The following is a 15,315-nucleotide window of genomic DNA, read 5'->3' as shown; positions in this document are numbered from 1 at the left end:
CTACTATTTACCTTATAAAATTGTTATATTATCTCCATTTTATAGATAAGAAAACTGAGGCTGACAGATTAAGCCATTTCTCCAAAAAAGTCATATAAGTTACAACTAGCGTAGCCAGATTTCAAGTCTAATTCCAGAAGTCCATACCCTTATCAGTATACCATGCTGCCTCAGCCAGGGATCTCCCCCAAATCCCACAAAAACATACCCTGAGGGTGAGAAATGAAGAAATATCCATGTGATAGTAAAATGAAATCGGCTTCCTGCAGAAGGTACTCACTCTAATCAGTAATCAATATGATTACTGATATGAACTGTCAGGGAAACATGACAAAATTTTGATTCTAAAAATACTTAACCCAATCACCTGAACGTGTTACACACAAGCACACACGAAACCCTTAACAGAAAGAGTCAGTTTAGAAACTAGCAAAAGGGTAATCATGAAACAAAACATGTTGTGTATTTCTCCAGCAGTCTTGTAGTTTTATTCATGGGCAGAAATAAATCTCGCCCATGTTAAATATATTGTTGCGGTAGAGATGGGTACATCAAACTAGATGATATAACCCAATGACACTAATCACGTAGATCATATAATTAACTCCCATCACTCAGAATTCGTGTGCAAGAAGCAACTATTACAATTTTTAAAACCTTTCTTATAAAAATAGGAAGAGAATGTTGTTTTAACACTTCTACTTCACATTATAAATCAATGTTCTAATTAAAAGTCAGTTTGAGAATCTGTTTCTGAAAGAGAAATCGATTCTAAAATCCCTGGCTAATGACCTACTGTAGCCACAGCCTGAAAAGTGGCAACTATGTCAGGCAAGGTATAACAACCAAGCTGAATGACCAGCTGGTATACACTTAACTGATATCTTATATTGTGATTCTCAAAGTGTAAATAGCACAGTGTTTGAGGTGTTGAAGGATCTAGTCCATGCAGATATCTGGTCCATGTACCAAGGATCTGGTACAAGATACAGAAATTTGGGAATTAGGAGCCAAGATTTGAGAAGTAAAACAGAATTCCGAAACTAAGAAAAAAGTAGAATAAGAGAAGATAAGAGATTGGTTTTATACACAATAATAACAAAAAGCTGCCATAAAGTATCTTCTATGTGCCAGGCATTTCAAGGAGAGAAATAAAAGCACAGTGAGAATATTACACAATCTTATTAGATCTTTAAAAGTACCAGATAGGAATGCTTTTTTTTTATTTATAAATATTCAGAAAACCAAGCAAAGAGAAACATCATGCACTGACAGAGACTTTATTACAATACCTAGACCTCCTAATCCCAGCTCATACTTTCCATAAACTCATTCTGCACCACAAATTAGAAGCAGGTTTAACAACTGAAGTCACTACTATGAACAAGTCACTGAAGTCACTGGTACGAGTAAGGGCAAAACAAGGAAAAACACTTTAGTATAAGTTTGCAACTGACATTTACATGGACCTTAAGAATTCATGAAGAGCTTGTTTCATTTGATTTCATCTTTAAAACTATCCTAATAACTTTTTAACAACTGAGTTAACTGATACTTTGAGAGATAACACAAAACAGGCAGGTTACCAAAGAAATGTCCTCAGGCTCTCTACCCTGTGGTCTGTCTTACCCAAAGGCAAAAGAATCACCTCGAGAGTCTATTAAAACAGACTGTTGAGTCTCACCCTATAGTTTCTGATCTTATAAATATGAAGTGGGGCCTGAGTATACGCATTTTTAAAAATAAGTGCCAGGTGATACTGATGCTGCTGGCATCAGTATCTGATGAGATCAGATTAAGAACCACTTATCTCATAGTTCTATGATAAAATACCTACAAATCAGCATTTCCAGTGGGCGGTAATAAAGCTTGATCGTTACCTTTAATAAACCTTGTCACTGATATCTGGCATCTAGCTCAGTTATGTGTCAAAAGAATTGGTATCATACTAACTGCATGGAAAGAAATTTTTATTTTTTAAATCACTATCAAGAATGTGGAATGTCTGACATCCATGGTTAGGTTAATATTTTCCCCTCTTGGATACATATTTGAGAAGTGTGACTCACTTTATAAAACTTTATTTCTCAAAGAAAATTTTACCAACACTTCCAATATTGACTAGGCAGACAAGTGAGAGTCAAAAGTGGCTGATCACAGTGCATTTGGAGAACTGCTTTAACTTGAAAAATAGTAATAGAACTTGCAAACAGAAAAACGTGAATCAAGTCAGAAAAAACTACACAAGTATAGAAACAATAATGAATAGGTTACCGTGATTAGAGTAGAGGATATCTGTAATAACTAAAAACAGAAAGTTAGGGCTGGCATTTTAAACTATTTTCTCTATTTTATTTAGTTTCGAAAAAATCTGTCACATTCTACTTTTGATTCAGTTTGAGAGTAGCTGTTGAGCAGTGATTGACACTATGGCAGGGCTTAGGGAAAATACAACCAAATGCTCAAGATGGACATAGGCAGGGAGAGATTTAGTTTGCCTGGGAGACTAAGCTAAGTTGGAATTCACTGCTTTAAGTCACATGCAGTATAATCAGAACATAACCTAAATGAGTGGTTGTGGTAAAGAAAAATCTTAAGAGGCCTTGCAGAAGAAATAAACAGGATTTATAACCATGGGTTAAGAGTGATCAAGAGGTCCTAGTGACAGTGAATCTCTGGTTCTAGGCATTCCTTGGACCCAGATACACATTCATATGACTTCTAAAAAATAATAAAAACAATAAACTTCTAAAGAAGTTCTAATATACATCTAAAACGTTTATTCTCAAAGTTAGTTTTAGGTGGGTTCTATCATGTATAAGCAAAGGAATCCTTGCCTATTCCATCAAGAAAATGCTTGCTTAATATAAAAACAAAGTATATAGTGGTATTGTGCTTCTGTTTAGATATTAACTTTTTTCTTAACCTCTGTCACCCAATATCAATTTAGTAAGCAACAGTCAGCAGCAATAAGTTATTAAGCAACAGTCATGGCCCACTGTGGAATACAACATCTAGAGTTTGACAGTAATATGAAAAGTATCCTACTTGATCTAGAGTATAAAATTAAGATCTTATAGCAAACACTGGGCTAAAACTATAATAAAAACCAACATCAATTTTGCTGAGGAATCCTCACTTTCAAATTCAAATAACAGTGTTCCTACTATGTGCTAACTGAAATACTTAAAGATTTAGTAAGTATCATGTAAGAATCATTTTTTGTTGTCCACTCCCAATCTACTTTTATACTCTTTTTCCAGGAATATTCTTTTCTCCATTCCAAGCATGTATTATGATTGAAAGCCTCCCCTAGATCACACAGCACCTGACCCAACTGAAATTACTGCATTCCCTAACCACAGGTTTGGAATGGGCACGTGACCCAAGTGTGGCTACAGTTTGTTTCTAGGTTTTTATCAATAGCAATTAAAGAAACACAGACTATCTCAAGCAGTAAATCTGGGAGACCTGGGAACTGACAATGTATGAAGAAAGCTGGCCTGAAAAAGGACATCACCATATAGAAAAGCAGAAACAAAAAGCATGTTTTGGTGGCACTTGAGTCCTTGAGGTCCAGACTTTACCCTGTGAAACTATGAGTTTTAAGAGTGCATTTGAAAAACAGGATTAAATCTGCATATTGCTATTTCTAGCCAACAAAAGTCTATTTACTATAGAAATGATTCCAACATCCCTATTAAGATCACCACAGTAAATTCTAACCTGTATATCTAATTCTATTAAAACATTTAAATGTTGAACTTATATAATTACCTTTTACATTGGTAAGCTTCATGCAAGCAACCATAACAATACATATCAAAGCTTCCTCTATGAAAAGCTAGTTTTCACTTAAAATTTTAGAATTTAAATGAAATGAACTGAAAACCACAAGCTATGCAGTTACTGATTACTCGTGAATGAATCAACTGTCAGAATCCTGCCACAATTATATCAAAAGTCCATTTCACGCAACAAAAGTGCTAGGTAAAAACACTTTGCAATCCATGGAATAACTAACTATATGTTTAGCTTCTATAAAAGCAAGTAAAGATAAAATCTTGCTTACTTTTAAAATAAAAACAAAAACCAGTTTGGTCTGGTTCATACCTGAAGATTTTATAACTACAGTAAATCCAACACACTGGCCCTGAACTAGCTTCGCTATAGGTTACTGATGAAGACACTGGTGATTGTGTGCTACATAAACCTAAGCCTTACTTAGTTAGTCTGGGAAAAGTTAGAAGTATCTGAAAAGGTTTAAGACTGTCTTGTTGAAAATAATGATGAAAGACTGGTTCCCTTGTCTTTCTCTTCCTTTCTATGTCCTCTATAAATAATTCTATTTTAATTACTATTTCCTAAGGAACAGTCGTTTGAAAGCAAATTTTGAGCAGCTGTTACAGAATGGGGAAGGAGGTAAAATAAAGAAAAAATGAAAAGACAATCACATGCCCAAAATTTCAGCAAAGCCTATTAGTAACTTTATGCTAATTAAATGTAATAGCCCATTTTCTGAAACAGAAAACAACAATCATTCCATCTCATAATCTATTATAACCTGTACTTAATTATGTCCTCGAGTAGTTAATTACTTGCGTAATGTAGAATGTGAAAAGACAGAAAATACAAGATTTTCCTTCTTTTATCCCATGGATGTATTATTCAGAAACAGGAAACTATATCTAAAATGATAGAAATCTGTGTGTATATACAGGCAAATAACTGAAAATAACTGCCTTTACATTTCATGAATATATGAAATGACTGTGATTATTAAATCATTTGTTTCCTCTGACGTTCACCTAGGTTCTGAGTTATCCAAGCAAATTATCTGCGTTTTGAATGACTTTCCAGCCTCTTCTATAGTTCTGACTCCAGTTTCTTCATGCGCTTTTTAAACTATTCCTGAAGTTTTCATAACTACAGTCATGATATTTTGTAAATGATGCACCACATATATGATGGTGGTATACCACAGAGCCTGGGGATCGAGCCTGCAACCAGGGCATGTGCCCTGACCTGGAACTGAACCACCATCTCCTGGATCATATAGGTCAATACTCAACCACTGAGCCACGCCAGCCGGGTGATAAGAGATACTTCTGTAAACAGAAATAGACTTATTTAGAATAAAGGAAGATGACTCCTTGGTTTCTGACTTAGGTAACAACGTAAATAGTAGTACCATTTTTTACTGAAGTGAAAGACAGGGAAGGAACAGGTAGAGATGAAGAACATCAATTAATAGTTCTGTTTTGAACATTTAAAACTTAAAGATGTCTATTGAGATATCCAAGCAGAAATGTCAAACAGGTGGTTAGATAAACAAAACTGGAGCAGAGAATACAATAGTGCTAGAAAAAATGAACTAAGATACTGAGCTTACAGACACCATGAGAAAAGATTAGATCAGACCACCTAATAGTTTACCAATTTTCAAATGTGATGTGCATACTTAATGAAGATACAGATTTGAGCCCCACGCACCGACTCCCTAACCCCCATGAGATTCTGCCTCAGTATGCCTGGGGAGAGGCAAAGGAACCTGCATTTCTTAGTAAGTCCAAGAGTGATTCTGAAGCAGCTGACTCTCATATTACATTTTGAGAAGCAATGTTCTAGAGTCAGAAGAAAAAGTCCAGAACTAAGAATTGAGAAATTCCAAATTTAAACCCTGGGTAAAGGAAGATGAGTCTACAGAGGATAATGAATAAGAACAAGTGGACAGGAAAAACTGGACAGTGGGGTACTCCAGAATTCAAGTAAAGAAGGGAGTGGTAAGTTGGGTCAATCACCACTGGCAATAGAGAAAACCGACTGATGGATATGATAATAAAATCATTGGTCATCTTAACAGGAAGGGGCAGAGCCCGGCCGGGCATGGCTCAGCGGCTGAGTGTGGACCTAGGATCCAGGTGATCAGGGTTTGATTCCCGGTCAGGGCACATGCCTAGGTTGCAGGCTCGATCAATTACTCTCTCTCATCATTGATGTTTCTCTCTCTCCCTCCCCTCCTGTCATCTCTCTGAAATCAATAAAGATATATTTAAAAACAAAAAAACAAACAAAAAAAAAACAGGAAGGGGCAGAGACAAACTACAGCACTTTATGGAATAAATGAGAAATGAGGAAGGAGATGACAACTCTTAAATTTTGGCTATGAGGGGAGTAAAAATAAAAGGCGCAGTAACTGGGAGAGGACAGGAGGTGTGTAAGAAGGAATTTAGGATCCTTTTACAGCCCATTTTTGACCCAATAACTGTGATGTTTTACAAAGTAAGTACTTGAATTCTATTTTACATAATAAAGTTACTTCTTCAAAAAAAGCTTTTCAGCCTAGCAAGGCATGGTTCAGCGGTTGAGCATCGACCTAGGATCCAGGCGATCGGGATTCGATTCCCGGTCAGGGCACATGCCTGGGTTGTGGGCTCGATCAATGACTCTCTCATCATTGATGTTTCTATCTCTCTCTCTCCCCCTCTCCTTTCCTCTCTCTGAAATCAATAACGATATATTTAAAAAAAAAAAAAAGCTTTTCATTTCAAACTTTAAACATCCCACCTATGACCACATAGAATTTTTCAGTATCAAGTGTATATAATATCCCTTTTCTCTCAAAACATAGGTAGAGAACCAAAATTTCAAGCATTTACCCTCTCCACAAAAAAGTTATCAATGCTTCATCCTCTAGTTCTTACTGTTATTTACCCTTGCAAGATCCTCTATTTCAGAACTGAAGTTTGTTTCTCCTTCCATCATTTCTTCTTCTTCTAATGTTCGTTCATCATCAAAATCATGAACCAACATGTCAGCTGATGGATCAAATTCATGGTCATCTGATGTTGCTGAACCTCCTGGAAAAGAATAATTTTAAAAGTTTAGTAAATCAAATTAAGTTTATCCTATAAATATTAATATAATGTATGTTATCTGAAGCTGATATAAGTCAAAGAAAAGCTATGCACAGCAAATATTTGTTTTCTGAAATTCTTGTCCTTACTCATACCTCCCCCAACCCCCGCCAAATCTTCTGTAAGGAATTTAAGGAATTCTTTTTTGCCTTGTCTCATCTTTATACACAGTTAGAACTGGGGGGGTAGGAGGGTATAAATTTTAAAAAGTATGTACAGCATTTGAAAAATATTGTAATCTTCTAAACACGAAACCTGAGTTGTAAAAAATAAATGGTCATATCAAAAAGTGATCTTTTGTGTGGGAAAGTTCACAATTCTTGATCATTTGATTGGTATTTAATAGACCCAACAAGTATGAACCCCTACGGTTCCTGAGAATACATAGGCATGTAAAATATGTAGCCATCTGAATATATAGTCTAATGAAAATAAAGCTGCACTCAAATGTTATTCTTCTATTAGCACTTCCATGAAAATTTATTCCAATAAGTAGGTAACTGTCCTTAACTTACTTAGATGATTTTATATGAAATAACTCAAAGATAAAATATAAAAGCAAAATGTACTAACATTACATACAAAACTCTTATGAAAGGCATTAAAAATAACCTAGTAGGTTAAGCTAAATCTATTTTTAGCCTGGTGTCTGGAGAATATTGCTGTACTCAATAGGTCAAGCCTTGTAATAGTAGATGGCATACATATTCTGTAAACCATCCCCACATCTGGCTATTGTCAAACATGGACTTAAGTTTGCAAAAGCATTGTTCACTAATAAACAAATAAGTTATTTAACATTAAAAAAATCAATTTAAGTTTAAACTGTTAAAGGTTGTATTTATAGATGCACCTACCCTTCCATTTCACTCCAGTTAAAGAACCAATAAGTAAAACAAAGCGATACAGACGCTGGTTTGTTGAAATACAGACTATTGGGGATAAGGAAATGCAGAAGACTCTGGGTTCTTGTCACGTCCCACAATTTTTAGAGTAAGAACCATTTTTGGAGTGCTTACTATGTGCCAAATACTATGTTCAAGCACTTCACATACATTATTTCATTTAATCTTCAAACAATCCTATCAAAAACAAAAAGAAAAACTTAAGGCTCAGAGAGTTAAGAAGCTTGTTTAAACTCATAGAGCCTGTAGGTGGCAAGGATGGAATTTGAATCCTGGGCCTGCTAATTCCAAAGCCTGTGCTTTTAATGCACTCCAAGCCTCCTGTAAGTCTCAGCCTCAGAAACAGTAGGTATCCTGCCTCAAAGAATACCTGAAGAGAGCCTATGCTTACTATAAGTGAATATCAAGCCAGGTCAGAAAGCAAAACACTTAGAAGCCATTGTACTCTCTGAAGAACATAATAAAATATTGACTTTAAACATAAAATAACTAAACACGAAACTGCTAAATCAGGTCTCATCCTACAGTACAGTACAGAAGAATTAACAAATTATCAAAGTTTTAGAATGATTTACAAAATAAAAACACTTAGAAAAGCATATTACCTTAATTTCTTTTGAAAATTAAGAAAAATATGGCATTTTAGTACTGGTTGAGGGACTTGCAGTTTGAGAATCACTAATTTAGTCATAGCTTTTTGGTCCCAATCATTATCCCTTCTGAGTTTTTAATGGAAAACACTCCGAAAACTTTCAGTTCACCTAGCAATCAATCTTCTAGGACACTCAGTCAATAATTATGTATTCCTATAGATGATACTATACTTTTCTTCTCCCCTATACACAGAAAGATACTAAAAAGCCTCACACAACCCCTGTGAATACTACTATCCTAATATAATTCCTATTAGATGCAAATATTGTCACAATAACTATGCTTAATTACTAACAACTTACCCTCCTTTACCAACTTAAGAAAAAAAAAGAAAATCGGACTCACATGAGTATACAGACCAAATCACGAGTATTATACGACTTCCCTGAAGTCCCTCATTTTTTGTCATTACACTTAAAGCCAATTACATTTAAGGCCCTGCCACTTCCCTCCCGACACGGAATAGTTTGGGTAAACCTGTTCTCCCTTCTCACTCTAATTCCTTTCCCCACATATACACTGTATTGTTTCTTATAAACTTTCAATTTTTTCTTGCCTTCATGTGACTTCTTTGTTTGACTTCTTTTTACCTTGTTGTTTGGGACAAAATAACCATCCTATTCCTTTTACTAAGGCCCATTGTTAGGCTGTCTCATAGGAAAAAAAGTCTCAAAAGTAAATTATTAGGGGTAGGGAGTCTGATGCTTTGTGTAAATAAATATTATATTTCAGAGTTACAGCCAATATCAGTCAGTGCTTTGTCATAAAATTACATTCTACTGCAAAATTACTAAAAGGTACCTTACATTATTTCAAACATTCAAAAGATAAATTCAGTTTATATCATGTGCACTCATTAAATTATTTTATTACCTCCCCTCCCTAAATCCCCGCCTCTAATGGCTACTAGTCTTACAGGTTAAACCTTGTATTATGCCTCCACATTAGTTTATTTGGTGGAGTCTATAGACAAACCACTTAACCTGAGTCATGTGACTATTATTACTAGAATGAATTCCAAAGTGCAGATGTTACACAGGACACAGCCTTTCACCAGTGAGCCAAACACTTTTTTAAATGAAGCCTCTATCCTAATTTTCTCCAACTTATGTAGTTAGTATTATTTATAAGAATAAATATTCCTTTGGGCAGAAGCACTATCTATCTTAAAAGATCTTCCCTAGTCTAAAACAATTAAAAAATCTAAACAAAAAACACCCAAAGATTCAATCTGTTTGTATAAGCATTCAGCAAGTAGTAAAGAGCACCAAAGACATTTACATTCTTTAAGCTGCTGTATACTTCCAGTTCAGCCTGGACTAATTCAAATGCAATGGAAACTCAGAAAGTCGTTCATTATTTTATGTCCCTATGTATTACCTGATGAATGTCTCAAAACTTCACAGAACAATATCTAAAACTCAGTCTATCGACAATGTCACAACAGTAACAAAAACCAACTACAACCTATTTTTTCAATGAAAATGATTTCTGTTTGAAAGAAAAAGAAATTAGGAAAAACTGCATGTCCTATAAAAGATATGGTAATCTAGTATTATCTGAGGTCAGACTCAACCATCCAGAACATATTTATAAACCAGGAAGTTGAAATAAATATGATAAAATCAACTGTGAATTTAGCATACTAGTCATTTAGAAGGAATCTGGAGGTATGCTAGTTCAACCCTACTTGATGCCTTATACTATACAGAGTACAATGATATATGTTCATGAAAAGAACTGTTCTATTAAAAAAAAAAGCCAAATATCATGTTAAGCATTTTTACAAACTTTCTAAAATTTAAAACACAGAACAGTAACTGCTTCAATAATCTGGAAAATTCAATAATACATAACTAAATATTCAATAAATGTGAGATGTTTTCAAATAAAATATTACAAGGCCTCAGAGAGCTCCCTTTCTCTCTCTCTCTCTCTTCTTAGCTATATTACCCTGCCACTTAATCCAAGTATTTCACTGCAGAAGGCAGTACTCCCTCTCAGTAAAGTCCCTGGACACTGAGTTAGAAAAACTGGTTGGTGCCAAATTCTTTGCTGACTGCTATTTAGCTCCTACCAATTGCTGCCACACAGAAATCCTGTACCAGTGGAGCTGGAACCTCTGATTGATCATGAGAAGCCTAAATCAAGATTTTTATATAAAATATTTAAATTTTTTAAGATCACTACACTAGCCAAACAAAAACACATTTATTTGTCGCCCAGATTTGGCCCAAAGATAACAACTTATAAGTTAGGAAAAAATTAATCTGTCTTGTATTTGAATACAAAAATCCAAAGATATATGGTCACAGGATAAAAATTGATCCTATTGAAATATAAAAATAACATCCTTAACCTACAACATTAAATATTCATTTGTTGAATATTTTCCTTATTTTATTTTTCCTTCCTTCACTAAATGTTTAATAATTTCTCTCTCAAATAAAATACTTTGACTTTCCTATACAAGCCATATTTCTAAGCAGTTAGTAATTCCTTTTTTAAAAGTACACTTCATATGTACTTCAAGTCAAATAGCAATTAAAAACTATTATGAAATACATGTGAAAATTCATCAAAAAAAAAAAAAAAAAGAGAGCCCACAAACAGTCATGAGGTTGAACTCAGAGCAGCCTCACCTGTATTTTCACGGGCAGTCAAATATTTCATCCATTTTTTTCCCAGAGAAAAGAAGCGTTCAAAAGAAAAGGAAGTCAGATGATAGTCTAACTCCTCTAGCCTTTATGCAACTAGTAGGACAAATATTAGTCAAATAGAGATTATAAAAAATATAGAAAATACTTACCTGGACTTGAAGACTCAACAGATGGCTAAGGGAGGAGAAAAGAAGAAAAATTAGCATTTTTGTGTAGTCATCTTTACAAACATTACAGGAATTATTCAATGGCTAATATGACATCAAAAACTACCCTAAGTTTTAATGTCTGAACTGTCTAAGACGAACAAAAACTTCCCGTATAATCCTTTCTGACGTTGTATTTATTTAAACATATAGGGAAATTGAAAAACACTCCTGAATCTAGAAGCAAAGACAGTAATATGAAATTGATTCAGATTTTAAAGGCAAATATGGGTCCCATAACATATGTAATTTAAGAGATGTGACTTAGATCTTGAAACTTTCTGAAATATTCCCTCATATCAATACAGGAAAACTATGTACAAGGCTTGCTATAAAGCTGATCTCTAACTTAAAATGTGTGAGTCCTGGCCCGTGTGGCTCGGTTGGGTGTCATCCATTGTACCAAAAGGCTGCCGACTGAGTCCCAGTCAGGGCCCATGCCCAGGTTGCTGGCTCGATTCCCGGTAGGGGGCATGCAGGAGGCAGCCTATGTTCCTTTCCCACCCTCTCTCTCTAAAAATCAATAAAAATATATTTTTTAAATATGTGTGAGAATGGAGGCGGAAACAATTTAAGACATTATTTTAACTAAAAATTATATTGCAAGGAAGCAGATGGAAAGATTAAAATATTACTTAAGCACCAAACAGCACATTAGGTTAACTTCACTAACAAACAACATACTTGTAAATTATGACAAAATTAGCAACCTTTCATGCTAAGTCTAGAGAGGTTAGGTTATCTGATAGAAGACCACAAAGACTCCAAATTATAATGCTCCTTCTACTGTACCATTCCACCTCTCAAATTTAATCACATACATGTTGGAAAACTTAGAAGATAAAATTGTTAGTAACTTATTTTAGTAATATCTCCACTTGAGAGTTTGTGGCTATATTTTATCTTAATTAAATTATAACAAAGTCATCTACATAAACTTCTATAAGATAAATTCAGTAAGAAACTCAAAAGATGCTTCAAATGATATAAACTTTATCATTAAAACCTTATCTATTCATTCAGAGCTATCTATTTTATGCCCAATAGAAGTAAGAGACACTAGAAGGCCAAAACACTATCGAAGAGATAGGGAATATTCTAGTATTTTCCTTCTTTCTCCCAAATAATGGTACAGAAAGGCAACAACAAAATAGAAATGAAGAATGTGCTCAATACTTCAAAAGCCCAACACATTTTTATGAGGTGTTAGAACTCCATTTTGAAAACTGTCCACATTATGCTACTGTAGTAAGTGCCCAAATCCCATGTGGTGACGCAGTTCTTTTAAGGCACACTTTTTCAAGGGCCCTATTTTCTTCTTTTAATTCTTACAAGAAAATGGTTCTTGCCTATAGCATTGTCTTATTCTAACAAAAAACTGACAGTATTTAGTAACACATATTTTCAAGTGTCATCATCCTTATTTAAGTTACTCTGCCACAACAATCAAACGAGTGTTACTTTTTAATTCAGTTCCTCTAATGGGAAGCTGAAGAGTAGGGTGAGTGAATAGAATAATGTAACCATAAAAAGGGTTTCTAGTTTGCTTAACATCTTTCAGGCAGAACTACCCATTTCCAGCTGAAAATGAATTTAACCACCATACAAATTTAATCAATATTTTCAAAAATTAATCTTTTATTTTGTGTAATTATACTTTATTTCCAAAGTTTAAGTACAACCTTGGTCCAAGGCTACAGCAATGTTCATGACTATCTTCACCTGGTCTCAGATTCACTATCCACAAAGTAGCCTTACAACTCTGTTTTTCGTTTTTACTAAACGTTTGAAACAGGCTTGCTTGGCATAAAGAAGAAAAACCAGCATCTTTCAAATGAGCAGCTTAAAAGAAATGTTCTTTGAACATTTAGTTGTTTTTGAACACTCCAATAATTATTCCATCTAACAGTCTGCTAAAAATGCTTTGTGATTAAAAATAAGTTATTCTACTGAAGAATAACTGGTACATTTTCATTGATGTTAGATACTGGTAATAACAGAGACATTGAATTGTGAATAGTGTCTGTATACTTTAGTTTGTAAAAGGCCTCAAACAGCACTAAATGCCAATACCATACTGATTGTTATTTTATTGGTAGTTACCAGTTTAAGGTTTTAAGGTTACAAAAAAGCCCACAAATATTTTCCATTCACTAAGATACCAAATATCTCGAGGACGGTAGCATTTGTAAGTACAGCTGGCATAAAGTAGAACACCCAGTGTTAAAAGATAGCATTAATGATCATATTATGTCAGACATACTGGAATGTTTCAAAAACCATGACTTGACTGATGCTGTATCTAGATTAGGATGGGGAAGGGAAAGCAGGGATGGTTTAACCTACACATACACATTTTAGTATTCTATATTCAAAATAAAATTCCATTGTATTGATTTGGGAAGGATGGGAATGACATCAGTTTCTTGAAATGATATCCAGTTAAATAAGATCATTAACCAATATAACCCCAATAAATTTAATTTAAAAAAAAAGAAAAACTATGACTGATTACTAAATAAATAAATTTGAAAAAGGGGAGCTTCTGGAAAACTGGCATTTGAAAACAGTTTATACTGTAAAGATTACTTCTGCCCAACCAACAAACAAAATTAGTATCTTTCAAAATATGAGTTTAGAATAATAATACAGGGCATTTCAGTATGGAATGAGGGCCTTTTTTATTTACGTATTTAAAACTAGTTTACATTTATATATAGGACTATATATGGTTATATGATCATAACCATAAACCTGGCAATAATACCTTCCCCGGCTACCTAATTTTGTATCTCAGCAAACCCAGAAAGACAGAGTGACTTATTTAGGATTCCATGGTAGATGAAAAAGGTGGAACTAAAACCTAGGGCCCGATTCCTTCTATACCTCCCAGGTAAACAAGTAAAAAAATTTCTCTTCATTTGCTTTCTCCTTTACCCTTACTTTACCCTTATTCTCTTTTTCTTTTTCAAATGGTTTTCATCTGTCCAAAGGTTTAAAATGTGACTGCAAGTCATCATTGGTCATGTCAGACTATTATCTATGTCTCCTTCGGAAATGGTATCTTTAATACCCTCCAGGAAAACTGCAACAATCTACCAGCAATGACGACAGTAAACTGGAGAAGAGAAAGAAGGGGAAAAAAATAAAACTAAAGCCATACAGGTACTCACTTGCAACAATATCAAATTTTAGAAAAAGCTCAAACGATTAAATGTAAGCAGTAAAGATTTTACATTGGGGATTAAAATTATTTTAAATGAACTCATATATTATTGGTAAAAATACGAGTTGGTTTAACTGCTCGGGAGATCATTTTGCCAAAATGAACTTACCCTACTGATATGCCTAATAAAGAACACGAAGATGTATAATGTTCATCATCACAAAGTTGTTCATAGCAAAAAGCTGGGGGAAATTTTTAAAGCCCACTATTTAGTTAGAAATGGAAATATAGTTCTTCCAAGCAATGGAACACTATTAATCCATCAAAAAGGACACAGATGTTTATATTGATTAATATAAAAATACATACATATGTATGTTTGTGTGTGTGTCTATGGGGGGGAGGGAGGGGTGGAGGGAGGGAAGGAGATGTGTAGAGTAAGGGAGTAAATTGGGCTAGAATATACATAAAAAACTTTTTTCCCAAAAGTATATACAAGAATCTGTTAACAACAGTTACCACTAAGGAATGGGTCAGGGAGAGAAGGGTTTTTTCATTTTACACCTCTCTGTACAGTTGGGATTTCTAACTATTTACAAGCATTATTCCTTGTTTCTTAAAAAGAAAGTCAATGAAGATTGTCTTGTAGAATTATGAGACATTTTCATTTTCTTCCTTTACTCTTTGTTAAAAAAACCTAGTACTCACCACTATTTTTTCTTTACCAAGTCTGTAATTCTGAAAAATAACCTAGTTTTCTTTTAGGTACATACATAATTGTTTGAGATGGAAAACATAACACCAGAC

The 15,315-nt window shown here is 34.2% G+C and overlaps 1 protein-coding gene across 5 annotated transcripts in view; it reads right to left on the bottom strand.

The window, feature by feature from the left end:
- Positions 1-15,315, bottom strand: part of MIER1 (MIER1 transcriptional regulator) — a 51,895-nt gene that overhangs the window by 26,142 nt on the left and 10,438 nt on the right. For 4 of the 5 annotated variants that reach the window (XM_016208168.2, XM_087820506.1, XM_016208196.2 and 1 more), the window contains 2 exons: positions 11,286-11,310; positions 6,715-6,860 (listed from right to left, as the gene is read on the bottom strand). In XM_016208168.2, the coding sequence (XP_016063654.2) occupies positions 6,715-6,860; positions 11,286-11,310 (171 nt within the window). Of the gene's footprint in view, positions 1-6,714; positions 6,861-11,118; positions 11,158-11,285; positions 11,311-15,315 lie in introns of all 5 variants that reach the window. The other variant, XM_016208214.2, reaches the window with a different exon arrangement.

This window comes from Miniopterus natalensis, chromosome 9, assembly GCF_054644295.1.
Source record: "Miniopterus natalensis isolate mMinNat1 chromosome 9, mMinNat1.hap1, whole genome shotgun sequence".
Lineage (NCBI taxonomy): Eukaryota > Metazoa > Chordata > Mammalia > Chiroptera > Miniopteridae > Miniopterus > Miniopterus natalensis.
Note: the sequence above shows the minus strand (reverse complement) of the source record. Positions and strands in the feature narration are given on the sequence as shown.